At 41.0% G+C, this 26,945-nt stretch overlaps 1 protein-coding gene across 1 annotated transcript in view; it reads left to right on the top strand.

The window, feature by feature from the left end:
- LOC121387037 (BDNF/NT-3 growth factors receptor-like) overlaps window positions 1–21,069 on the top strand; it is a 94,880-nt gene extending 73,811 nt beyond the window's left edge. Inside the window, exons 5-9 of the mRNA XM_041518043.1 lie at window positions 2,732–2,896; window positions 7,719–7,834; window positions 13,319–13,492; window positions 18,289–18,447; window positions 19,983–21,069. Coding sequence (XP_041373977.1) covers window positions 2,732–2,896; window positions 7,719–7,834; window positions 13,319–13,492; window positions 18,289–18,447; window positions 19,983–20,408 — 1,040 coding nt within the window. The 3' untranslated portion in view covers window positions 20,409–21,069. The remainder of the gene's footprint in view (window positions 1–2,731; window positions 2,897–7,718; window positions 7,835–13,318; window positions 13,493–18,288; window positions 18,448–19,982) is intronic.
- The last annotated feature ends 5,876 nt before the right edge of the window (window positions 21,070–26,945 follow it).

The following is a 26,945-nucleotide window of genomic DNA, read 5'->3' as shown; positions in this document are numbered from 1 at the left end:
GGGGATGGTGGCCCACTCGGCCTGCAAGGCTGCTGCCAGCTCGGGCAGGGTCTGGGGCTGTGGTTGTCGCTGTCGGAGGCGTCGGTCCAACTCGTCCCATAGATGCTCAATTGGGTTCAAATCCGGTGATATCGATGGCCAAGGAAGGACATTAATGTTGTTGTTCTGTAGGAAAGCCGTTGTGAGGCGTGCTGTGTGAGGCCTGGCGTTGTCATGTTGGAACACTGCGTTGGCGTTGGCCATAACTGGAACGATGTGTGGCCGGAGGATCTGGTCAATGTAGCCCTGTGCATTCAGGTTGCCCTGCACGTGGACCAGGTCAGTTCTGCCAGTGTGTGAGATGGCTGCCCACACCATGACACTACCCCCGCCGAATCTGTCCACTTCCTGCACGCAGTTTGCCGCATAACGTTCACCACGACGCCTATACACGCGACATCTTCCATCATGACGTCGGAGCAGAAATCGGGACTCGTCACTGAACCACACCTGTCTCCATCGCAGTTGAGGCCATTGTCGATGAATCTGGCACCACTGCAGTCGGAGTCGACGGTGTTGTGGTGTTAAGATGACACCTCGAACTGGACGTCTGGCACGAATTCCTACCTCACGTAGGCGGTTCCGTACGGTCTGGTCGGATATCCTGCGCAAACCTGGTATTGCTGCGGCTGTGGAGGTGGCAGTAGTCAATCGTTCCCGAAGGTGGCGTACCCGGATGTAGCGGTCCTGCCCGGGGGTAGTGACCCGTGGTCGACCGGATCTAGGGAGGTCACGTGTTGATCCATGTTTCTGGTAACGGTCCCACAGTCTGGAGATGGTGCTTGGGGACACATGGAATGCCCTGGCAACGGCCGTTCTGGATTCGCCTGCGTCTAGTCGGCCGATGGCATTGTTTCTCTGCGGTTCACTGAGACGTGGCATGTCCTGGATTGTCAACTGTCGGCCAGATACAGAGGCCAGGCAAGCGAACACCCTGCACTTTTATACTGTCGGTGTTCATGTTGCACATGCAGACAACGCACGTGCAGTGGTGACATGGTTTGCACGTGGCTGCGTTTTTGCGAATATTCACATTTTGGAACTTTATTGTACAGTAGCTGCGTTTTATCGAATGTAACCGTGGGAATGTGTTTGGGACATGCAATGACCTTATATTCACAAAGCATGAACCGGTAGGAAACATAAAATCGGAGTTATAACCCATTTGTACCCTTTTGCGTATCTTTTTTTGAAGAGTATAGTTACACTGACAAGAGTGACCCTTTTTATGTTTATGAATAAAAAATATTAAGGCATTTCACTTGTAGAATGCAGGTACTTGCATATCAGGACATCTAGTTTTCAAACATACTGGAAAGCATACCCCCGAATCCCCCTAAAAACCTTCCTTGGCGCCCTTGATCTCAGTTAGCCCCCCCCCCCCCCCCCCCCCGCCCCCCGAATGTTTACTTGCTTCCGCCGTGCCTATTATATTTGTTGGAATCAAACATTATCTGACTGCTAGGGCTTGTAATGTCGAAAGGGGATCCAGCTTACAATTATCCTAATTTTCTTTATGGCTACATGTGATTTTAGTGTGTGTGTGTGTGGGGGGGGGGGGGGGGGGGGGGTAAATGGAAGAAAAGGAATTGAAAAAAAAGAAATATATATATATATTAAAAAAAATCGTTTAATCTTTTCTGTTATTGGAAAATGGAATATCATATTCCTTTCAAGATGACAGATTAAACTGCATTTTGAACCTGACGAGCACTCCATGCTATTACCGGCCTTAAGTTCGCTGGGTGCCCATCGCCCATCGCCCACGAGTAACCAAACGCGCAACCAATCAGTTCGAATTTGAAAGTAAAATGTGGAACTTGATCGCTAAACACATTAGGCGGTCGTTAATAGATGACTGCGTGAAATCAGCTTATATCTATAGTCTGCTTTTATTAGATACAAAATTACAATATTAATATTTATTCCGATTTTTTTTATTGATTTTTTTTGTTCTAATTAAAACACCGGCCTTCGGAAATTACTGGCAGAACAATTGTTTTGTTTTTTTCATTTCTGTATGTAACTTTTTTGATTTTATATGACTAATTTTGTGCACTTATAACCGTTGCATACATAAACGATTGTATTTGCAAACCTTTTCTAAACTAGGAATTTACATTATTATGTGTTTTTGTTTTATTTATTTTTTTCTCGGTTTTTTTTCTTTATCTGTTTTTTTATCTGTTTTTTTTTTTTTTCTCTTTTGTTATTATTTTGTGTGTGTACTTTTTTAATGTTTTTTTTTGTACTTGCTTGCTTCGGGATTTTTTGGGGGTTTTGGGGGGTTAATTGTTTATTATTATTATTATTATTATTATTATTATTATAACAAATACTGCTACGAAAGCTACACCAACAAAACAACAACAACAACTACTACTACTACTACTACTACTACTACTACTACTACTACTACTACTACTACTACTACTACTACCACTACCACTACCACTACCACTACCACTACCACTACCACTACCACTACCACTACTACTACTACTACTACTACTACTACCACTACTACTACCACTACTACTACTACTACTACTACTACTACTATCACTACCACTACCACTACTACTACTACTACTACTACTACTACTACTACTACTACTACTACTACTACTACTACTACTACTACTACCACTACAAGTACTACTACTAATTCTACTACTGCTACTATCCCTAGGTGAGTTATATAACGTGGAAGCGGAGGCCATAACTCGTGTTGCAGTAAAGGTGCTGAAAGACGGCGTAACTCAGGAGGTGCGCGAGGATTTCGAGCGGGAGGTGGAGATCATGTGCTCCTTCGACCACGACAACATCCTGCGGCTGATAGGAGTCATCACGAAGGGTATGTTCATAAATTGTACAAGTTCTTTAAATGTATCACTAGAACACGTTGATTATTTATTTATTTATTTATTTATTTAATGTTTAACGACACCCCCAGCACAAAATCCACATCTGCTATTGGGTGTCACATTTAATTTCATTTTTACTTATTTGTGTGCTTATATCCAGTTAATGTTCAAGTACGCTGTTCTGGGCACACACCTCAGGTATCTTACCTGTCGGTGCAGTGGTCTTAAACCTACCCATTGAGTCGTTAAAACTCGCCCTGGGTGGGAGCCGGTACCGGGCTGCGAACCATGTACCTACCAGCTTTATGTCCGATGGCTTAACCACGACACCACCGAGGTCGGTCTTTAGGTTTGCTACAGTCAAAAACTGAACGCATGATGATGTGTCGTAAAACAAAGAGACATTTTCTATTATTTTTTTTGCTTTCCCCTAGTGTCCGTCTAGCTTCGTACTAGTTGATAAATATTACATAAGGTAAACCGCGCTTCGTGTTCCTAAGGCGATCCCTGGCGAACAACCGATCGTCTGAACACGCGATCACATTAGCATAGTTAGATTGGATCTCTAACAGGTATTTAAGACATCATAAGCCAGACCTACTTTCTTTTGACCGACTTCGGTGCTGTCGTGGTTATACAATCGGACATAAGGCTGGTAGGTCCTGAGTTCGCACCCCGAGATACCGGCTTCCACCAAGAACGAGGTTTAACAACTCAGTAGCTAGGTATTAAACCACTATGCCGACTTCCACTAACAAGTAACCACTATCCCCACTGTCCTGGACAGACAGCCCTGATACTGACGTGTGTGTGTCCAGGCCAACGTGTTTGAACATTAATTGTATATAAGCACAAAATCATGTTGACTCTCTTTTACATGATTAATGTCAAATATTTCGTCAGCATTTCTCAGTATGGTTTCCCGTCTCTTTCCTTTCTGACGTCGCCCAGTGGTAAAGCGCCCGCTTGATACGCGGTCGATGTGGGATCGATCCTCGTCGGTGGGTCCATTGGGCTATTTCTCGCTCCAGCTAGTGCACCATGACTGGTACATAAAAGGCCTTGATATCTGCCATGCTGGCTATGGGATGGTGCATAGAGAAGATTTCTTGCTACTAAGACTATATGTCTAACATTGATATTCAATAGCCGATGATTAACAAATCAATATGCTCTAGTGGTGTTGTTAAACAAAACAAAGTTTATTAACAAAAGAAACTTTCACATTTTGTTTCCATTATTGTCACCATTTTTGTCAATAGATTTAGTCCACCCATGCTCTAGATTGGCAAACCCACCGTGATAGAACGCATAATGTGTCTTGAGACCCCAAATGGGATCCCACAACATCTATGGCGCGATCGCTGTAACCAACAATGTATTGTATGTGTCAGAATTTGCAAATGCTTGGAATCTAATAGCGAATGATAGCGAATGATTAGTTAATATGCTCTTACGGTGTCGTTAAACCACAACAACAAAAGCTAAAACTAAACAAAACCTACAAACAGAGGCAACAAAGAAAACCTACAATAAGAGCAACAACAACAACAACAAACCCAACGACAATTACAACAAAAATAAATTGATAAAAAACATACAAACAAACAACACTAATGACGAAATAAAACAAAAACAAATAAAATAAAACACTCTGTCAACTGGCTATAAATACGGAACATGGTGAGACTAATTCTAATCTCAGACTGTCAACTGTCACAACAAAGTTAGCCAACTAGACGGTTGCGTTGTAATTTCCCCAGCTACCGACTTACAACGGGCGCGCTTTGATTAACAACTAATTTATACGTCGAACATCCAGAGGCTAGCAACTTGACAATCGTACAAGTCGTTAAAACAAAAAGGTTGGCCACCTTTCTGCTGGCAGTTGGTAGCATGATACTAGCATTAATCTCACAACTTGGACGTGTCGTACAATAGACCATTTTAGTGGTGATTTGTGTGATTGAAGAGTGTTAGTGGTGGAACTTCTACTAATGACATTAGAAATATTTCTGAAGTACCATTTCGTAGACTATAATAGGCCAATAGCGCGAAATTTGCTACAGACGTTAAACTAATGCGCATTTAACAAAGCAGTCCTCCTTAGTAAATCAATGACGTTCTAACGTTAAATGTAAATGTGCTTATCTTGGTCACAAATGAGCGCAAAGTGGTCTTCTAGAAAAGAAGAAACAAACAAAATGGAGGTCCATAAACGGTCGAGGATTGTTTAACAACACTCTAAATCCTAGGAGCGTGATTTAGCTCAGTCGGTTGAGTGCTCGCTTGAGGTACTTGCGTCGCAGGATCGAACCACCTTGGTGGATCCATTCAGCTGATTGGCATTTTTCTCGTAACAACCAGTGCACTACCACTGGTTAAAGGCCGTGGTATGTGCTATCCTTTTCTGTGGGGAAAGTGCATATAAAAGACCCCTTGCTGCATTAGGAAAAATGTAGCGGGTTGCCTCTGATGACTATGTGTCTGAATTAACCAAATGTTTGACATCCAATAGCCTTCCCACAGACAGGACAGCACATATTACAACCTTTGATATACCAGTCGTGGGGCACTGGTTGGGACGGGAGAAAAAAAACATAATTAGAGAATGAGTCCACAGAGTGGATTCGATTCTTGGACTGAAGCACCTCAGGCCGGCGCTCTACCCACTGAGCTAAATCCCACGTCAGTACTAAGTTAGACACAAATTACCGACACGAAAACCGGTGGTGTGGGACCGTGACTAGTTTCTGTCTTGGGACAAGAGTTCAGACAGCTAATGCATGTTAAAACTTTTAAAACAAATTGTTCAACGATACCACTAGAACACATTGATTTATTAATCAGCGGCTATTGAATGGTAATTGTGCATCCGATACATTGTTCCATTAGCAGCAAGGAATCTTTTATATGCACGATCTCGCGTAGAGAGAACCACATACCACGGCCTTTGATATGCCTCATAGGATAGTTTTTACGCGGAGCGGGACATAGTCCAGTGGTAAAGCACTCGCTTGATGCGCGGTCGGTCTGGAATCGATCCCCGTCGGTGGGCCCATTGGGCTATTTCTCGTTCCAGCCAGTGCACCACGACTGGCATATCAAAGGCCGTGGTATGTACTACCCTGTATGTGGGATGCTGCATATAAAAGATCCCTTGCTGCTAATCGAAAAGAGTAGCCCATGAAGCGGCGACATCGGGTTTCCGTTCTCAATATCTGTGTGGTCCTTAACCATATGTCTGACGTTATATAACCGTAAATAAAATGTGTTGAGTGCTTCATTAAATAAAACATTTCTTTCTTTCTTGTTTACGCTATAGGTTGGTGGGTTCTTACCCAGAGGGAGATTTTAAAACTGCCCAATGGGGAGTTACATGTCTGAAGCAGATTTCAATATTTTATATTATTTTTATGATTTCCTATTCTGTAAACTGGGCCCGTGCTTATAAAACTTTTAAAGTCCAGACTCAATCTCAAATGAAAGTTTGTTTTGTTTAACGACACCAATGGAGCACATTGATTAATTAATCGTAGGCTGTTGGATGTCAAACATTTGTTAATTCTGACACGTACTCATCAGCGGAAACCCGCAACATTTGTTGTAATGCATCAAGGAATCTTTTATATGCACTTTCCCACAGAGAGGAAATCACATACCACGGCCTTTGATCAGTTGTAGTGCACTGGTTGGAACGAGAAAAAAGCCATCAGTTTAATGGATCCACTGAGGTGTTTTGATCTTGCAACGCAAACAGCTCAGGCGAGCAATCAACCCATTGAGCTAAATCCCGCCTCTTAAATCTCAAATGACGTCACACACATACAATTTGTATGGCGTTGTCATGACATTACTGTCTCAGACTCTATTAGAGTCTCGAGTCTAGACTCTAAAAGCTTTAAGAGCACCAGGCCTCACGTCACGACGAATTGTGGTGTGTAATCTTCACTAATTTCTGCTCTGGGAAAACATTTCAGAGATCTAAATGAATGTATTCTCCATAACATGATTGAGTTCAGCTGAAAACAAATAAAAAACACATTTTAAAATTAATTTACATTCGTTTCATTGTATGCTTGCTTCATTAATCTCCCTCTAATAAACTGTTCGCCTAGTGAGCAGACAGCGAACGAACTTTCCAAAAGTAATTACTTTAAAATTATATCTAGAAAACAGTTTTTTACATTGCCTAACATTGTAATTAGTTTTTGAGAAAAACCCTGATATCTTGACCTTGAATACTATATTAAAACTGTTCTGCTTAACGACACCACTAAGGCACATTAGTTATTTAATCATTGGCTTATCGATGGCAAATATTTTTGTTATTGTCACACGTGAAAAACCGTACATGAAACAGAAACAAAGCAAAACACAATCCCCAAAGCACTCGAATCCTACCCCCCCCCCCCGAAACCCCCTCCCCCACAATCCCATAACAACAAAAATGTCTGTTTCTGTCTCTCTGTCTCTGTCTCTGTCTCTGTCTCTCTCTCTCTCTCTCTCTGTATCTCTGTCTCTGTCTCTCTCTGTCTCTCTCTCTCTCTCTCTCTCTCTCTCTCTCTCTCTCTCTCTCTCTCTCTCTCTCTCTCTCTCTCTCTCTCTCTCTCTCTCTCTCTCTGTGTGTCTCTGTCTCTGTCTCTCTCTCTCTCTCTCTCTCTCTCTCTCTCTCTCTCTCTCTCTCTCTCTCTCTCTCTCTCTCTCTCTCTCTCTCTCTCTCTCTCTCTCTCTCTCTCTCTCTCTCTCTCTCTCTCTAGCCTTGTTCTGATGTATAATACCTTTACACAAACCTTCCTTTCTTTTAACCAGACGTTGGTGAAAGTCCGTACATGGTGTTTGAGTATATGGATTACGGGGACCTGGCAGAGCTGCTTCGCAAGAACGACCCGATACTGAGGAGAGCCGACGATATCCAGCTACAGAAGGTACCTTAATCATACAATATCTCAGTTATAGCAATTCTTTAAAGGCGACGTCACACGATACGAGTCCGTCGAACGAGAATAACCGATTGTGACAAGACAATATTACGATTTCAGCGGTTGCTCTTCAATCGGCTATTCACTTACGAGACACTCGTATTGTGTGGCGTCGTCTTAAACTGCCTCTTTCAAAAATAACCAGCTAACAAAACAAATATTACGATTCCATCGGTTGCTATGCAATCGGTTATTATCGTGGCTGTTCTCGTACTAGGAACTCGTATCGTGTGGAGTCGGCTTAAATCAAAATACAATACTCACCTAGAGCTTCAACAAGAGATGCATGCATGAGTTTTCTATAGAGAGGAAGGAAGTGTAAAAAGACACCAAAAGTATGCAAGCAAGGACTGCAATGTTTAGAATACAGCACCTACAGGATATGACACCTACATTATTCAGAATATGACACCTAAAGTATTTGGAATACGGAACCAAAAATGTTGAGAATATGACATCTACAGGATTCAGAATATGGCATCTACAGGAATCAGAATACGGCACCTACAGGATTCAGAATACGGCACCTACAGGATTCTGAATACGACATCTACAGGAATCAGAATACGGCACCTACAGGATTCTGAATATGGCACCTACAGGATTCTGAATACGACATCTACAGGAATCAGAATACGGCATCTACAGGAATCAGAATACGGCACCTACAGTATTCTGAATACGGCACCTACAGGATTTTGAATACGGCATCTACAGGAATCAGAATACGGCACCTACAGGATTCAGAATACGGCACCTACATGAATCAGAATACGACACCTACAGGATTCAGAATACGGCACCTACAGGAATCAGAATACGGCACCTACAAGATTCTGAATACGGCACCTACATGATTCTGAATACGGCACCTACATGATTCAGAATACGGCACCTACATGATTCTGAATACGACACCTACAGGATTCTGAATAAGGCACCTACATGATTCAGAATACGGCACCTACAGAATTGTACAATCTTCACTTGAAACGCCAATCCGATTAAGAAATTACATAAAAAGAAACAAATGTAAAGTCGTATATTTCTACTAAACTGTATTTTTCGGAGCACATCGAAATTTTGGGTGAGGATGCGCACCCCAAGTACTTCCCTGGATCGGCACCTGTTTATCAAAGTCGCGTGTTAGGGTTTAGTAGTCGTTCCGACAAATGATAAACATACATTATAAAGTTCCATTAGTAAATATTAACATGGATAATACAATACTATGGTGAGACGAGATTCTCGCTTTAAGATCATTGTTGTGTTTGTAAAATATGCATCAAATCGAAAGTGAATCATTTTGTTTAAACCGGCCTCGGTGGCGTAGTGGTTAGGCCATCGGTCTACAGCCTGGTCGGTACTGGATTCGGATCCCCGTCGAGGCATGGAATGTTTTATCCAGATACCGACTCCAAACCCTGAGTGAGTGCTCCATAAGGCTCAATAGGTAGGTGTAAACCACTTGCACCGACCAGTGATCCATAACTGGTTCAACAAAGGCCATGGTTTGTGACATCCTGCCTGTGGGAAGCGCAAATAAAAGATCCCTTGCTGCTAATCGGAAAGAGTAGCCCATGTAGTGGCGACAGCGAGTTTCCTCTCAAAATCTGTGTGGTTCTTAGCCATATGTCTGACGCCATATAACCGTAAATAAAATGTGTTGAGTGCGTCGTTAAATAAAACATTTCTTTCTTTCGTTTTGTTTAACGACACCACTAGGGCACATTGATTTGTTTTTAAGCATCGGCTATTGAACGTCAAACATTTGGTAATTTTGATATATAGCCTTAGAAAGGAAACCTGCTACATTTTTCCCAGTCATGATGCACTGGCAGGAACGAGATATAGCCCAATGGACCCACTGACGGGGATCGATCCCAGTTCGACTGCACATCATGCGAACGCTTTACCACAGGGGTACCCTCCCGCCTCCTCGGTGGCTCATGTTCCAGTCAGGGGAATTTGGTTGAGACTGGAAAGGTTCCAAGTCCGTTGAGAACGATCGATCTCACGCCCCATTGCTCCTCAAACAAGAACTCTACCACCATTTTCATTTTCATTTCAACCTATATTCGTCTTATATTTAATTAAGGTTCAAGCACGCTGTCCTGGGCACACACTTCAGCTGTCTGGGTAGTCTGTCCAGGACAGTGGGTTATTTGTTAGTGGTTAGTGAAAGAGAAGAGGGTGTAGTGGTCTTACCCCTACACATTGAGTAGTTAAACCTCGCTCTGGGTGGGAGCCGGTAGCGGGCTGCGAACCCAATACCTACCAGCCTTATATCCGATGGTTTAATCACGACACCACCGAGGATACCCCCCCCCCCCCACACACACACACACACACACCTCCAATATGTGATGAGGCAGTCAATACCGGGTCTTTACGAGAGAGAAAAACCAGCCTTATGTCCGATGACTTAACCATGACACCACCGAGGCTACCCCCTCCCGCCTCCAATATGTGACGAGGGAGTCAATACCGGGTCTTTACGAGAGAAAAGAGACTTGATGTAACGGCTGTGTGTGTTTAATTATAAGTAAACAGAATCAATGTCACCAGTACATCGATCGTTGCTCTCCGTCTCTCCCAGCCGAATGCTGTTACGTTCACACATCTACAAGCGATATTTAAAATTTATGGCGATTCATAATAACCCGGTTTGCAATGTGGAGAGAACGATCGAATTATATTTATGAAAATAATGTTTGAGAAAATGCCATTTCCTTCAAATCAGGAGTTCTGTTGACTTTATATTGCTTTCGGGTGAACGAGTCCGATGCGATCACCGGCCGTACTTCATTGTAATCCAAACAGCACTTTTGTTCCAACTCAAGTCATTCAGATCACCAGTGTGTTGACCCCAGATGTATTATAGAGACTGGGTGAGAAATGACAGATGACGCCGCGAGCATATTGACGTTCTGCTGACACATCCGACATATCAATACGACATATCAACTCATTTGCTCATATATCCTGGCTATTTCTCGTTCCAGCCAGTACACCATAACTGATATATCAAAGGTCGTGGTATGTGCTATCCTGTCTGTGGAATAAGTTTGTTTTGTTTAACGACACCACTAGAGCACATTGATTTTTTTTTTTAATCATCAGCTATTGGATGTCAAACATTTGGTCATTCTGACACAGAGTCTTAGGGATGAAAGCAGCTACATTTGTTCCATTAGTAGCAAAGGACATTTATATGCACCATTCCACAGACAGGATAGCACATGCCACGGCCTTTGATATACAAGTTGTAGTGCACTGGCCATAACGAAAAACGACCCAATGGGCTTACCGATGGGGATCAGTCAAAAGATCGACCGCGCATCAAGCGAGCGCTTTAACCACTGGGCTACGTCTCGCCTTCCTGTCTGTGGAATGGTGCATGCAAAAGATGCCTTGCTACTTAAGACTAGATATCAAAATTACCAAATGTTTGACATCCAATAGTCGATGATTATAAATCAGAGAGCTCCAGTGGTGTCATTAAATAAAACAAACTTTAAAAAAAGTAAAGTTTGTTTTATTTAACGACGCCACTAGAGCAAAATGATTTTTTTTATCTTATCATCGGCTATTGGACGTCAAACATATGGTCATTCTGAGACTGTTTTTAGAGGAAACCCGCTGTCGCCACATAGGCTACTCTTTTTACGACAGGCAGCAAGGGATCTTTTATTTGCGCTTCCCACAGGCAGGATAGCACAAACCATGGTCTTTGTTGAACCAGTTATGGATCACTGGTCGGTTCAAGTGGTTTACACCTACCCATTGAGCGTTGCGGAGCACTCACTCGGGGTTTGGAGTCGGTATCTGGATTAAAAATCCCATGCCTCGACTGGGATCCGAACCCAGTACCTACCAGCCTGTAGACCGTTGGCCTGCCACGACGCCACCGAGGCCGGTAAAATAAACTTTAAAGTATGCAGTATAGTTTATGAGCATTGGGTGTGAACACATCCAAACAACATCAACCTTTAAAGGGACATTCCCGAGTTTGTTGCATTGTAAGATGTTTCCGACTAATAAAATATTTCTACGATTAAATTTACATATTAAATATATTTTCTGGTTTAGAATATCAGTGTCTGTATATTCAATGTGTTTCTGGTCGTCTTAATATTTGTAAGAAGCCCAAACTGGATTTTGTCTTCAAATAATTTCGTACGTACGAATATATTTTAGGAACTAAAATGAAATTTAACCTAGTGCAAATATTAGAACGATCACAAACACGTTTAATATACAGCCACTAATATTTTATGCAGAAAAAATATATGTGATATGCAATTACAATCGTTAAAAAGTATTTGTTATTCGATAACATGTTAAAACGTGCAGCAAACTCAGGAATGTCCCTTTAAAATCAATATTTCTCAAAACTGTTAAACGTGACTTTGATCGTCTTTCCCGTGGAGGTTTCTCATGTCAGTCACACAGACGGTGCGACAGCCGTAACTGTTAGTTAACAGCTTTTTCTCTGGTATATTATCAATTTAGTGTTAACATTTTGTTTTAGGGTGTATACCACCAAATCAAATCTCGTAGACGACAACAGTAACATACGTGGCTAAAACTCATACATGCAGCGTACCAATGGACATATACACCATGAATATAAATACTACCACCCGTCACCCATAAATTAAATAAAGATAAAATAAAATTTCATTTCAACTCATTTTCGTGCTTATATTCAATTAAGGTTCAAGCACTTTGTCCTGGGAACACACCTCAGCTATCTGGGCTGTCTGTCCAGGACACTTGTGTTAGTTGTTAGTTGTTAGTGGTTAGTGAGAAATAAAAGGATGTAGTGGTCTTCCACCTACCCATTGAGTCGTTAAAACTCGCTCGTCGTGGGTGCCGGTACCGGGCTGCGAACCCTGTACCTACCAGCCTTATGTCCGACATCTTAACCACGACACCACCGACGCCGGTGTAAACAAACAAACAAAAAAAGGGGGGGGGGGTAGTAAACTGCTTATTTCAGACATAATGGGTAGCGTATATGACTACTCTTGTTCCGCACAACAATTGCCATGCTACTTTTAGTAGGACCCCGCACATGTTTCAAGCACAATGGTAGTTAGTACATTGACTCTAGTTCAAATTAAACTACAGGAATTTACTGGTCGGATGAACCAACATTTTATCTCAACAAACACCGTCACATTTACAACCAATGGCAGGACTCGTATTAACTGTCTATCAAAAGTTAGGTTCTCCTTGAACTTTGACCCAGCCGGATATTATTTGGTTTAGTACTACCTATAAGACCATGCACCTTATCTTTTTGGCAATAATATTTTTGTTATGTTTTATGCTATGCTATGCCACGCTATGCGCTATGAAATACTATGCTATGCTATGCTATGCTATGCTATGCTATGTCATGTTATGTTTATTATTTTACAGAAAGACTTGATCGACATATCGACTCAGATAGCCAATGGAATGAAATATCTGACGTCACAACATTTCGTTCACCGAGATCTCGCGACAAGAAACTGTCTGGTTGGGGAGGGTCTGGTGGTCAAGATATCCGACTTCGGCATGTCACGTGACATTTACACCTGTGATTACTACAAGGTAAAATCAAGACGAAACTGTTATTACCGTCATATATGACTTAATTGTTAATGCACCGACCTTAAGGTTGGTAGGTAATGGGTTCGTACCCCAGTATAGGCTCCCACCCAGGGTGTTTTCTGGGTTCGATTGGTAGTAGTCTACCCATCTAGCTCGAGTCACTTCTAGCCCTTCCCTTATTGATATGTTGTAGGGGAGGTCTAGAGAGGGTTATGTTTAATACTTCAACATTCGTCCACGACCGTATGGTAGCCAGCTACTGTGTCTAAAATACTTTTTCCCCCAAATCTGATGCTACGGTACTTTAGTTTGATTATTCTTGAGTCCAGTCATGATATTAAACTTACAGAAGCAACGTGTCACGTGGGCACACAATTTGCTCCACGTCACCACAAGAAAGTACAGCGCAGGTCTGTTTCGCATGGAGACGTCGGGTTTCTTTGTATAGCACTGGTTGCTCTTTTCGCCATCGATCTTAGTCAATCCCCCACCTCCAGTGTTCACTTGCTTCCGACGTGCCTGTAATTGTACTAATGGATTCGACGAGTTGTAATCCTGGTAGGACATCAGAGCATTAAACCTATCTATAATAAACATAATGAACTCAAACGCTGTTAGCGTTAATCCAGAAATCCTTGCAGGGTCCCCAGAGTGCGTAGTCTTTTCCAGTTAATGGGTACTCTGCAGATGTGGCATTGTGTTATGTTCACGTTGTGACAATGAGGGTTTCGCGTAACTCAGTAATTCAGTCTATTCAGATATTCTTACAAGGTTTTACAGACAGTACTCATGTTTCTTGTCTTCTTCTTTTTGTTGTTGTACCAAACGCCAACGGAGAGGCAAGAGAGGTGGATGTGAGGTGGTGTAGTTAAACCCCCAGAACAACTCGGTCTGGGATCGACCCTAGTCGGTGAGCACATTGGGCTATCTCTTGTTCCAGCCAGTGCAAAGGCCGTGGTTTGTGCTATCCTGTCTTTGGGATGGTGCATATAAAAAAAAAATCCCTTGCTATTCATGAATACATATGCACTGACTGGAACGAGAAATAGCCCGATGGGAATTGATACTAGACCGACTGCGCATCAGGCGAACGCTTTACCACTGGGATATGCCTCGCCCCAAATGTCTTTAATACTCACCCATGAGATGTTTTAAGGATGTGTATGTTGGATTATGTTTTTAACGAACGATTTGGTTGGATGTATTTGTAAAAGGTATTCACAGAAACAGAGCATTATGTAAAGCCTTGACTCGCAGCCAACAGCGACATCAAGACATTGCCTTGAGTTTCTACAGTCATTGGGATAACCCTAAACACGCCAGATAAAGGAAATGAATATTTATAGCAGGAAACTTTACTTGTAACTAGAAGTACTGACACATTTTTATTTTTTAAATTTTTTTTTACGATAATATATTCTTAAAGTTTTTTCTTGTGTTTCCGTTTTTCGTTAGTAAATCAGGACGACAAAACAGTTGACAGTATCTCTGCACAATACAGAATCGAATGGGAATTTGTGGTTGATTGCACCATTCCAGGGGCGTAGCGTGAGCTGGACCTGGGTGGGTTCGAATATGAACCAAGTGGACCTTTTCTTTTTTCTTTTTGCACCACCAGACCCCCCCCCCCCCCCATCCTACGCCCCTGCATTCTCTCTAGCCTAGTGTCTCGTCTACAAGAGGACAGACACTCAGAACGAGATCATGTACGGGACAATACATCGTCCTTGCACCACCACAAGGAAGACTGCCATTCCCAGATTAGTTTACTAAATCAAAACCAGCGTTGGAAACAGCTCATTGGAATAAATGCAGTTGTAATGATATTCACCCACGAATATGCTAAACGATGGATATTCTATGTTCGGGGATTCAAGTAATGACTTTCAGACACATACGTAAATTCTGACATGCTCTGGAGCTTAAATACAATCAAGGCTGCCTTTTTTGAGTAATTCTCCGTCATTTATTACAACAATTTATTGACATATCCCGTGTTTCCCGCTAACCGTATTTCCAATAATCTATTGCCTAACTCCGCTCAGCGATTTTTATTACGACCGTAAAGCTTCCAATAAACACAACGTCGCCGATTGAATATGAATTCAACAGAATCTGTTTATCGTGTCTTGGGCTTGTTTCCATGAATCGTAAATATTGAAATTGGACACCGCTACCAGCCGATTTGCACATACGTCCTAATTAAACGACCAGGACTGCCAATAATTAATCCATTTGGGTCAAAAATTACTTGAGCGGAATCGACGTTCGCGGAGTGATAGCGTTGTTAAACGAATCGCTTTTATTCCCCGGAGATTTGCTCTGGTAACTGTCATGTAAATTCGGAAATATCGCGCCACACACCCATCACACACATACACACAATGCGCGTAATCGATCAACGCGATTTCAGTTCCAGAACTCGTTTCTCAGATAGGGTAATGAATACAGAACCGTGCCTAGCGGACAAGGGGCAATGGGGCAGACTGGACCCTTGAAACATGATTTTTTTTATGTTTAAAGTTTAAAAGGGTCCTTTGTTGTCTCGCTGTAGAAGTCATATTGTTTCCTAATCCTTCTCCTCCTTCTTCTTCTTCTTCTTTTGTTTTCTTTTTCGTCTTCTCCTCCTTCTTCTTTTCTTCTCCTCCTTCTTCTTTTCTTCATCTTTTTCTCCTTTTCATCTCCTTCTTTCCCTCCTTCTTCTCCTCCTTCTTTCCCTCCTTCTTCTCCTCCTATTCTTTGACTTCTTCTTCTTCTTCTTCTTCTTCTTAGGGGCGGGACGTAGCCCAGTGGTAAAGCGCTCGCTCGATGCACGGTCGGTCTGGGATCGATCCCCGTCGGTGGGCCCCAATGGGCTATTTCTCGTTCCAGCTAGTGCCCCCACGACTGGCATATCAAAGGCCGTGGTATGTACTATCCTGTCTATGGGATGGTGCATATAAAAGATCCCTTGCTGCTTATCAAAATGAGTAGCCCATGAAGTGGCGACAGCGGGTTTTCTTTCTCAATATCTGTGTGGCCCGTAACCATATATTATATCTGACGCGATATAACCGTAAATAGAATGTGTTGAGTGCGTCGTTAAATAAAACATTTACTTTCCTTTCTTCTTCTTCTTCTTTTTCTTCTTCTTTTTCTTCTTATTATTATTCGTCGTCTTTTTCTTCTTCTTCGTGTTCTTCTTCACCGACTTCTTCTTTTGTCTTCTTTCTTTCTATCTTCTTCTTCTACTTCTTCATCTTCTTCTTCTTCTTCTTCTTCTTCTTCTTCTTCTTCTTTTACTTCTTCTTCTGTTAGTTCCTGGTAGAGACCGAACCTGACCGACAACAAATCTTACCCACTCTGTCTTTTGTGAGCCAGCGCCATTTCGTTTCAATAGATCTTCGCCAAATGTGGCCAAGGATCACAGTTACCTTGCCATTTCGTTCACCAAACTCCGGAAATATATCAGTGCACGTATTCTGCCGTTTGACTCCGATTATGGTACGGCTGACAGCTTTGGACTGCCAGCTATTACACTGTCGTTGTATGGGGAGAGCATGCAGTTTGCAAACATGTAAGTTGTTGACATCGACGACCTTTTTCTGGTAATTACAGACCTTCCAGTTGTATGTTTTGTGTAAAATGGGAGTGTTCCGGCCGGGTTCAGTGGTGTGTTTGTTTAAACCAATATCCTGGAAGAAAGAGCTGGACAACAGGGGTGTTTTTGTTTTCAGACTATGTTGCCCCAAGGCAAGCAAAGGTGCATTTAAAAGAAAAACATTCACTGGCCCATTGATATTAACAAAAATGTCATAGCCAATAACACTATATAGAAATATATAGCGTAAATAATTATGGTCTGTGGCCATGTCGTTCCAATAACTGTCCAATAACGGTGTTTTTTTGTAAGTCGAATGGTAGGCTATAGGGATGTCTTTGTCAAAATGTCTTTGGTTATATCTACAAACAGAGGCCTGCACGTGTTGATTTTAATTAGATTAATTGCTAACAAATTGAAGGATAATTTTAGGCTGTTTGGATAATGTCTGGTACATATAAAATATCATAAAGCCGATAAAATACTGTTTTAAAATCTCACGTGATCACTCAGTATATTCCACAGTCATTATTCATTCACTCAGTCATTCGTGCATTCGTTCATTCTACATATCCATCAATGCATCCGTTATATCGGCCACCCATATATCTATTCGCTTATACATCCTACAGTCCACCATTGCATCTACTCAAGTATCTGTCCATCCATTCATCCATCCATTCATCAATCAATCAATCAATCAATCATTCTGTCCACTTATTTCATTCATCCATCCATCCATCTATCCATTCATCCACCCATCCATCCATTCATCAGTCCACACATCCATCTACCCAACTATCTATCCATCCATCAATCAATCAATCTGTCTGTCCACCCATTTCATTCATCCATCCATCCATCCATCAATCGATCTATCCATCCATCCATCTACCCAACTACCATCCATCCTTCAATCAATCCATCCATCCATCCATCCATCAGTCCATATATCCATCTACCCAAGTATCCATCCATCTACCCAACTATCCATCCATCCTTCCATCCATCCATCCATCCATCCATCCATATATCAGTTCATACATCCATCTACCCAACTATCCATCCATCCTTCCATCCATCCATACATCCATCCATCCATCAGTCCATACATCCATCTATCCAACTATCTATTCAACCATCCATCAGTCCACACATCTATCCATCGATCCATCCATCCTCCTCACTGATATATTATATGATATACTATTTACAGATTGGGGGATCTCGGATGCTGCCTGTCCGCTGGATGTCGCCGGAGAGTGTAAAATACGGACGCTTTACGACCGAGTCCGATGTTTGGGCGTTCGGTGTGGTGCTGTGGGAGATATTCAGCTGCGGGCGTCAGCCGTACTTCGGCCATTCGAACGAGGAGGTACGGTTTCGGCATCTGATCATTATATGATCACTTGCAGATCCAGTGTGGAGAATGTTAAATTTGCGTTATTTATTTACTTAGAGTAGATGATGCGTGTTTATTGGTTTGAGTGTTTGTGGAGTGGTTTGTTTAGATTGTTTGAAAGGTGGGTCTTTCTGGGAGGGGATGTTTTTGTTCGCACGCCATTGTTCAATATCCTTTATCGCTAGCAGCAGCTTGTGAAGCGCTAACGGGTTTCTTGTCTCTGTCTGTCTGTCTGTCTCTCTCTCTCTCTCTCTCTCTCTCTCTCTCTCTCTCTCTCTCTCTCTCTCTCTCTCTCTCTCTCTCTCTCTCTCTGTCTGTCTCTCTCTCTCTCTCTCTCTCTCTCTCTCTCTCTCTCTCTCTCTCTGTATATCTCTCTCTCTCTCCGTCTGTCTCTCGCTGTCTCTCTCTGTCTATCTCCCTCCCTATCTCTCTCTCTCTCTCTCTCTCTCTCTCTCTCTCTCTCTCTCTCTCTCTCTCTCTCTCTCTCTCTCTCTCTCTCTCTCTCTCTCTCTCTCTCTCTCTCTCTCTCTCTCTCTCTCTCTCTCTGTCTGTCTGTCTCTCTGTCTGTCTCTGTCTGTCTCTCTCTTTCTCTAAATCTGTCTCTGTCTGTCTGTCTGTCTGTCTGTCTCTCTCTCTCTCTCTCTCTCTCTCTCTCTCTCTCTCTCTCTCTCTCTCTCTCTCTCTCTCTCTCTCTCTCTCTCTCTCTCTCTCCCGACCATGTTTTTAAACACTTCCACGACTCCATTATTTACACTAACTATACGTTTGACACTCCCCACTTCATCCAAAAAAGCCCTAATTTCAGAATTGTCCTCAAGTCTACTTAACCAAACATCAGATTTAGAAAAAACCCCACCCCAAAACCAACACCATTGTCCTTTAGGTAATTCGATTCCTGGCGATAAGGACTCCTCTCGCCAAAAAAACACCCCACCAACAACACCACCAAAAACTTTAAAATGTATCCGTAAGTCTAATTAAACAAATATTTCTTTCCTCGTATTTCCTTTATGGTAATTCTATTCCTGGCCTATGGGCTCCTCTCACAAAAAAATAAATAAATAATAATAATAATAATAATAATAATAATAATAATAATAATAAAAAATAAAAAATTGGTAGTTTAAAATTGTCCTGAAATGTAATTAAACAAACATTCCTTTCCTTTTTATTCTTTTAAGTAATTCGATTCCTTGCCGATCGGCTCTTCTCACAAAAAAAGGCAAATTGTCCTGGGTCATTATTTTCGAAGCTATTTTAGCGCTACGAAATCGTAAAACCATCGTAGACGTCATAACCTTCTAGGGTTTTATGATTTCGTAGCGCTCAGTATAGCTTCGAAAATATGGGACCTGAAAGCTCTCTTAAGCTCTGTTATACAGCAGAGCATCCTCTTTGCAAGTCTTTTAGCATTGCACTGCGAGAAGACAACGTTGCGAGAGTTTAGTGAATTAAGTCCCTGAAATCTAATTAAACACACATTAATCTTCTTGTTCTTCCCCATTCAGGTGATTCGATTCCTAGCGGACGGACTTCTCTTACAGCGACCCGAGGACTGTCCGTCCACCATCTACCACATCATGCTGGGCTGCTGGAAACAGGACCCCAAGTCTCGCAAGTCCTTCGAAGCCATCCACCGCCACCTGGAGGATTACAACAAGCGGGTGGCCATGAATATCGATCCCACGTCCTCCGACACGGACCTACTGACGCACGAGAAGCAGCTGTTCCGATCGGAGTGCGTCGACATCGAGACTCCGAGAGCTGGAGCAGCATGCTGCGGAGAAGACAGTCCGACGGAGGCTCATCTCTTTTTGACGCTAGACGAGAGAGAGCTGCGTCGTGAGTCACAAGACTTGGTCATAGCTTCGTCTAAGATTGTGGAGATTCCGATTGATGACGTAGCTGTGTCAGTGAATGAAGAGGAGGTGTGAAGTATGAGTTGTATATGATTAAAACAACAACAAAAATTACAAGGTGGTGTTGTGTATTGAAATGTGAATAATTTTGACGCAACAAATCACGCTCGATCATAAATACGATTTATTTTGGAGCCGCTATTGTCAGACGTGTTAAATGACGAAACTGAGGGCTGCAACAGTGACACAATGGTCATAAATACAATTTATTTTGGAGCCGCTATTGTCAGACGTGTTAAATGACGAAACTGAGGGCTGCAACAGTGACACAATGGTCATAAATACGATTTATTTTGGAGCCGCTATTGTCAGACGTGTTAAATGACGAAACTGAGAGCTGCAACAGTGACACAATGGTTATAAATATGACCTAATTTTGACAGAGCTGTTGCTACAAATGCCACGAGTACAAACGTGACCTATTTTGTGTTTGACCTATTTTGACGCAGTGTTAGAATTACGCATGGTCAGAAATATGACGTATTTTAAAGAAGCTTATGTTATATGTGTCACAAGATGAAAATGTTAGCTGTTTTGACACAGCATGGTCAGAAATATGATCTATTTTAAAGAAGCTTATGTTATATGTGTCACAGCGAACCATACCAATACGTACGGGGTGGGTTATCAGTCTTCAATTTTACATTAAAAATTATTTATTTATTTATTAAAAAACCCAACTAAATCAGTCTTCAGTTTTACATTACAAATTGTTTATTTTATAAAATAAAACATGTTTTACGGCATTCGTAATTCACACGAAACATGTCGTATACCCTCAGGATAATTCGGAATGTTTTCAAATTATTTTTAAATCACTGGCAGGATTCTGCAAGTAAGGTTTTGATTGGTGGACATGAGCTCCAACTGGCTGATGTTAGATCCACATGTAATAGTGGAGCTAATTTTAATTAGATTGGGTCAGAAATATGATCTATTTTAAAGAAGCTTATGTTATATGTGTCACAAAATGAAAATGTTAGCTGTTTTAACACAGCATGGTCATAAATATGACCTAATTTTGACAACTGTTGCTAAAATGTCACGAGTATGTACAAATGTGTCCTATATTTACAGTGCATTCTATATTTAGGCCAAACGATTGACCATTTTTGACTGCATTCTGTACAAATGTCATATATGATATATTTTGACAATATTCTTTTTGTACAAATATTATATAGTTGTAGATATGACCTATTTCGACAGGGCGTTGAACACATAAGTCATATTTATTTAAATATGAAATGTTTTGATAATTTTTTTTGTACAAATGCCATATTGTTGAAAATGTGATCTAGTTTGAGAATGCTTTCTGCAGAAATATCATATGAATGTAAATACGACTTATTTTGACTGTATTTTCTGTACAAATGCCATACGAGCACAGGTATGAAACATTGAACTACTTTGTTCAATACAAACAAGATCTGCATATAAATATGATCTATTTTGATGAAAGTGTTCCATACACAATTAACGTCATACAAGCATATATTTGAAATATAACCTAATTTGACAGTGGTTTTGTTACAAACAACATTTTGAATATACATTTGACCTAAGTTCACAGTTGTTGTATATGTACATAATGTCCTGTTTTGTACAGATGTCAAATCGTTGTAAACAGACCTATTTGTGCGGAATATTGGAATCGTAAGCGCAGGAAAGTTGCAGAAGTTATAAATTGATACAGCTGATGTTTCCTTCCGGGATTAAAACAGTATTGCGTTCCTGGAGACGAACATATTATACATTGTAAACTGACTGCGAATGTGTTCTGTATTGTGATTGGTTAATTACATTCTTTTTCCGGGATCAAATGAAAATAACACCTGGACGTGACGTCATTAGCAATTGGAACAGGCGGAGATGACGATTCAAGGATCTACAGTTAGATTGTTACCAGGTTTTTTTTTTCAAGAAGTACCAAATACACAGTTAGTTCCGTAGAAAAACGATTCAGTTTACAATGGACATAACCATATGGAGTTTTTAGAGTTGCAGGTGTTTTTGTCTATTTGATGCCCGCAAATGTTTCATCTTTGACCTCAGGCTAACGCATTCGGTCAAATAGACAAAAACACCCACAAATCTAAAACCACCATATAGTTATCTCCTAAGTGAACAACCTTGTAGAGTGGAGAATACAGTGTTTTGCGTTTAATGGATATTTATAAACAGTACTCCCCTGCATAATTCTACACAACAGGTGGTTCATAACGACGTGGTAATGCTAGTACAAAGTCGACACAACAAGATTCAGAAAATGGAGGAAAATATACAGTCAGTTTGAGATCAGAGGGATATAAGACATCCAGAAGGGTAATCGGCAAAAGTGAAGTAGTGTACGATGATTGTTTTTGTTTTGTTTTGTTTTGTTTTGTTTTTGTTTTGTTGTTTTTTCTCAGATCAGGCACAGACACTGCGGAGTATGTCTATTTAAGATGTGCCAAGACCCATACTATAAGAATTAGACAACTTGTCACAGTGTTAAAGTGGTTAGCTAAAATTAACATTTCTGAATTTGTAATCACTAAAGAAGATATCGGGTTAATCTACTAAGGTCTCACTACACAGATGTCATCTGCCATTGAACCTCATGTTAAATTGCCCAAACATCAAATGAAGATTGCCAATAGAACGGGTTCTCGTTGGCACTAACAGCATACACTATTGCAAACATACATTATATAAGCATTTATTTTCACTCCAAAATTAAAAACATTTCCGTCTCAGTTTTTTGCTATATATTGTGACCGCATCTGGATGTAGTACCGGTCCACAAGGTGGTTCATTAACGATTCACTCAGGCTGTCTCTTGCGCTATACACCCATGTCCCAAAAAGTCAATGCACAATATTACAAAATAACATGGGCAAAATACAGCCAGGAGGCTTACCATTTAACATACATATTGTTTTAATTATTCACCAGTTCCTGGGTGTGAATATGTGAACCATAACGTGTCACAATTAGGAACTATAGTGGATCAATGACCTCTCACCCGGAAATCAACTGTGTAGTGAGACCTAACATGCAATACGACTGCGTATTAATATACTGAACAGCAAAAGAAACGCGAGTAGATTTTTAATATATTTGACCAATGTTTCATTGTAATGCTGAGAGCCCGGTGGGAGATTAGCTTGGTGTAAACCTGTCAACCTCAATAGATAAAGTTTTGCTTTTCCATGATACAATTAATTCAGCAAATATACTGTCAACGTGTGCCTAAAATGTTCACAAAACATTGGTATTAAACGAGATTTAAACAGAATAATTTTAAATATATTAAAAAGAAACTAAATTAATATTTGCATTTTTTGTGTGGTTCATTGAAGCGAGGAACTGTAATAATGTTGAAATTTTAAGTTAATGAAATATTGACCAAAACATTGGCCAAAGCTGTGATACATTGGCTGCAAACTTTGAATAGTCGCTTTTTGACAATTGTCTTGTTAGTAGAAGTGGCCAATTAAACAGGTTGAATTTCGGAAGATTTCTATCGCATTTTTGTATGTTACTGGAGCCTTTTTGTTTTTCGATTTTGAAAGAGCATAACTATTACATGCATTTGTTAAAACATATTTTGCTAAAATGTGATATAATTTTACATTACTGTTTAAACGGACATTGCTCTCGTTTACCGTGAGATGTCGAATATACACAACAGAACTCGTGGGGTGTAGGTATGCGTTTCTGTGTAACATCAAATAGCAACTAAAAAAAGTGTGTTTTATTTAACGACGCCACTGGAGCACATTGATCTTATCATCGGCTATTGGACGTCAAACATATGGTCATTCTGACACTGTGTTTTAGAGGAAACCCGCTGTCGCCACATAGGCTACTCTTTTACGACAGGCAGCAAGGGATCTTTTATTTGCGCTTCCCACAGGCAGGACAGCACAAATCATGGCCTTTGTTGAACCAGTTATGGATCACTGGTCGGTGCAAGTGGTTTACACCTACCCATTGAGCCTTGCGGAGCAATCACTCAGGGTTTGGAGTCTGTATCTGGATTTAAAATCCCATGCCTCGACTGGGATCCGAACCCAGTACCTACCAGCCTGTAGACCGATGGCCTAACCACGACGCCACCGAGGCCGGTTCAAATAGCAACTAAGACAATCGTAATAAGTAGGCGAGATTTAGCCCAGGCTGTTGACTGCTCAGTTGAGGTGCTTGCAGATCGAACTAATTCGATGGATCTATTCAATTGATTGTGTTTTTCTCGTTCCAACCAATGCACCACAATTGGTCAAATGTCGAGATATGTGTTATCCTGTATGTGGGAAAGTGCATATAAAAGATCCATTGCTACATTAGAAAACATGTAACGGGTTTCCTCTGATGGCTACGTGTCAGAATTATCCAATGTTTGACATCCAATAGCCGATGATTGATTAATTAATCAATGTGCTCTTGTGGTGTCGATAGATTTCACGGCTTTTAATGTTCCATTCGTGGACCACTGTTTGGACAAAAACAAACCCACCAATTCCATCGAGGGCGATCGATCTTGCAACCCGTCACACGTAAGCCGAGCGTTTTATCACTAGATAATATCTCACCACATAACTCGAATAATATCAGGAAGATTGGACAAATCAGTATGTATAATCGTGATATGGGGCATCATGACCAGCCACCGTTTCTGTCTACAGTGACCAAAAAACGTATGTTTGTTCATTTTACAGGGCCGAACGACTAGTGGAGGGGGGGGGGGGGGGGGGGGGGGGGGGGGGTCATTACAAAAACAAAATGTCTTTTTAGTTTCAAGGTTTCCTTTTTGTCCATCTGGAAATTATCCTATATTGTTATCCCATTATACATTTTAACTGCCACCATCTCCTTAATTTGGGTTAGATACGTTCCTTGGACAGTCTTATCACTGAATGTGGTGCATCTATCATTGTTGTGATTTGCACAGCAGCGTAGTTAGGCATGTATACCTCATTTTCAATTAAGAAACACTGGCATTTTCAAAGGAAATAGAGTAATACAATTAGTTGATGGTGATGTTCTCCCAGTTACATAAAAAGAAATGTTCTGAAGAAAGATTGAGGTGCTCAGTTAGACAGGAGAGGACATTATCGTAAAGGTCATCCGGTGACTGAAGGACGAGATAGGAAACCCACTCATCTTTTTCTTCTTTCTTCCTCTTCCGCCTTTGTTTTTCTTTGATTAGCAGCAAATGATGTTGCTGAATGTGATTGGTCGTTCATTGTGGCATGGCTTTACATTTTTCTATGTCTGTCTTTCTCTCTGCCTCTCTTTGTCTCTGTCTCTATTTCTCTCTATCGTTCTCTCTCTCTCTCTCTCTCTCTCTCTCTCTCTCTCTCTCTCTCTCTCTCTCCTCTCCCCCTCTTCTCTCTCTTCTCTCTCTCTTCTCTCTTGCTCTCTCTCTCTCCTCTCTCTCTCTCTCTCTCTCTCTCTCTCTCTCTCTCTCTCTCTCTCTCTCTCTCTCTCTCTCTCTCTCTCTCTCTCTCTCTCTCTCTCTCTCTCTCTCATTTTAACATTTTCATTCGATATTTAGTAAATTACAGTATTAAAGTCGCCTCCATGGGTAATATGACGTCATCACGATTGCCACAAATTACTTAGACGTCACGCACTTTAATTAAATCTTATATAAACGTTACACTCAAGTATGTCTTGTAAACAAATGACACATTGACAGCAACTCAGTACAGAGAGACCGTGACAATTTGCATATATCTTTAAATTTGCATACCATTATTACCATTATTAACCGGGTTAGTACACTAAATTATCATATGGGTTCATGACATGGATACCATGTGTAAGTTTTGGATAGAAAACAAAAACAAATTCTTAACATGGATAATAATGGTTCAAACATAAATCAATGAATCACTTTTTTACAGTGTTCCTTTAATTTATTTGCCTTGATGGCATGCCATTTATACTGACAGGTAGTAAGATTTCTCACATTCCATGTCTAGTTTCGTAATTATCATACGTTTGAAATAAGATAACTTAATTGTTAACTCGCAATTAATCACTCTTACCCCTTGATAACAAAAATATATAGCTTGACATCCAATAACCTATGATTTATGTTCGTGCTGGGGTGTCGAATTACCACGGCTTTTGACAAACTGCCGTGAGTTCATTTAGGCCATGGGGGAGGGAAGAGGAGGGGGCGTGACTCCCCAACACACAGTGGATAGTTGGAAGTCATGAGTATTTTTATTTAAAATGTGTTCATATACTAGTTACCTTTGTATCCTTAATTTCGAAAAATAATGTAAAATTGGAGAAAGAATTGATGATTTGGCTCAACAATTTGAAAAGTTTTGTATTTCGACTTTTAGTAACGAAACACGCGTACAACCAGTATTGCCTTGTTGTCCTTCTAGTTTATTTTGGTGTCCTAATGCTAATCATTACCAATGAAAACAGACAGATTTTAACCAAAATTAAAATTCGACCCCTGTGAACTTTGTCTTTGTCGAATGAATAGCATATTGATTAATTTATCGTCGGCTACTGGTGCCAGACATATAACACACGCACTCTTCA

The sequence above is a fragment of the Gigantopelta aegis genome, chromosome 13 (genome assembly GCF_016097555.1).
Source record: "Gigantopelta aegis isolate Gae_Host chromosome 13, Gae_host_genome, whole genome shotgun sequence".
NCBI lineage: Eukaryota > Metazoa > Mollusca > Gastropoda > Neomphalida > Peltospiridae > Gigantopelta > Gigantopelta aegis.
This window is presented reverse-complemented; position numbering and strand designations above follow the sequence as displayed.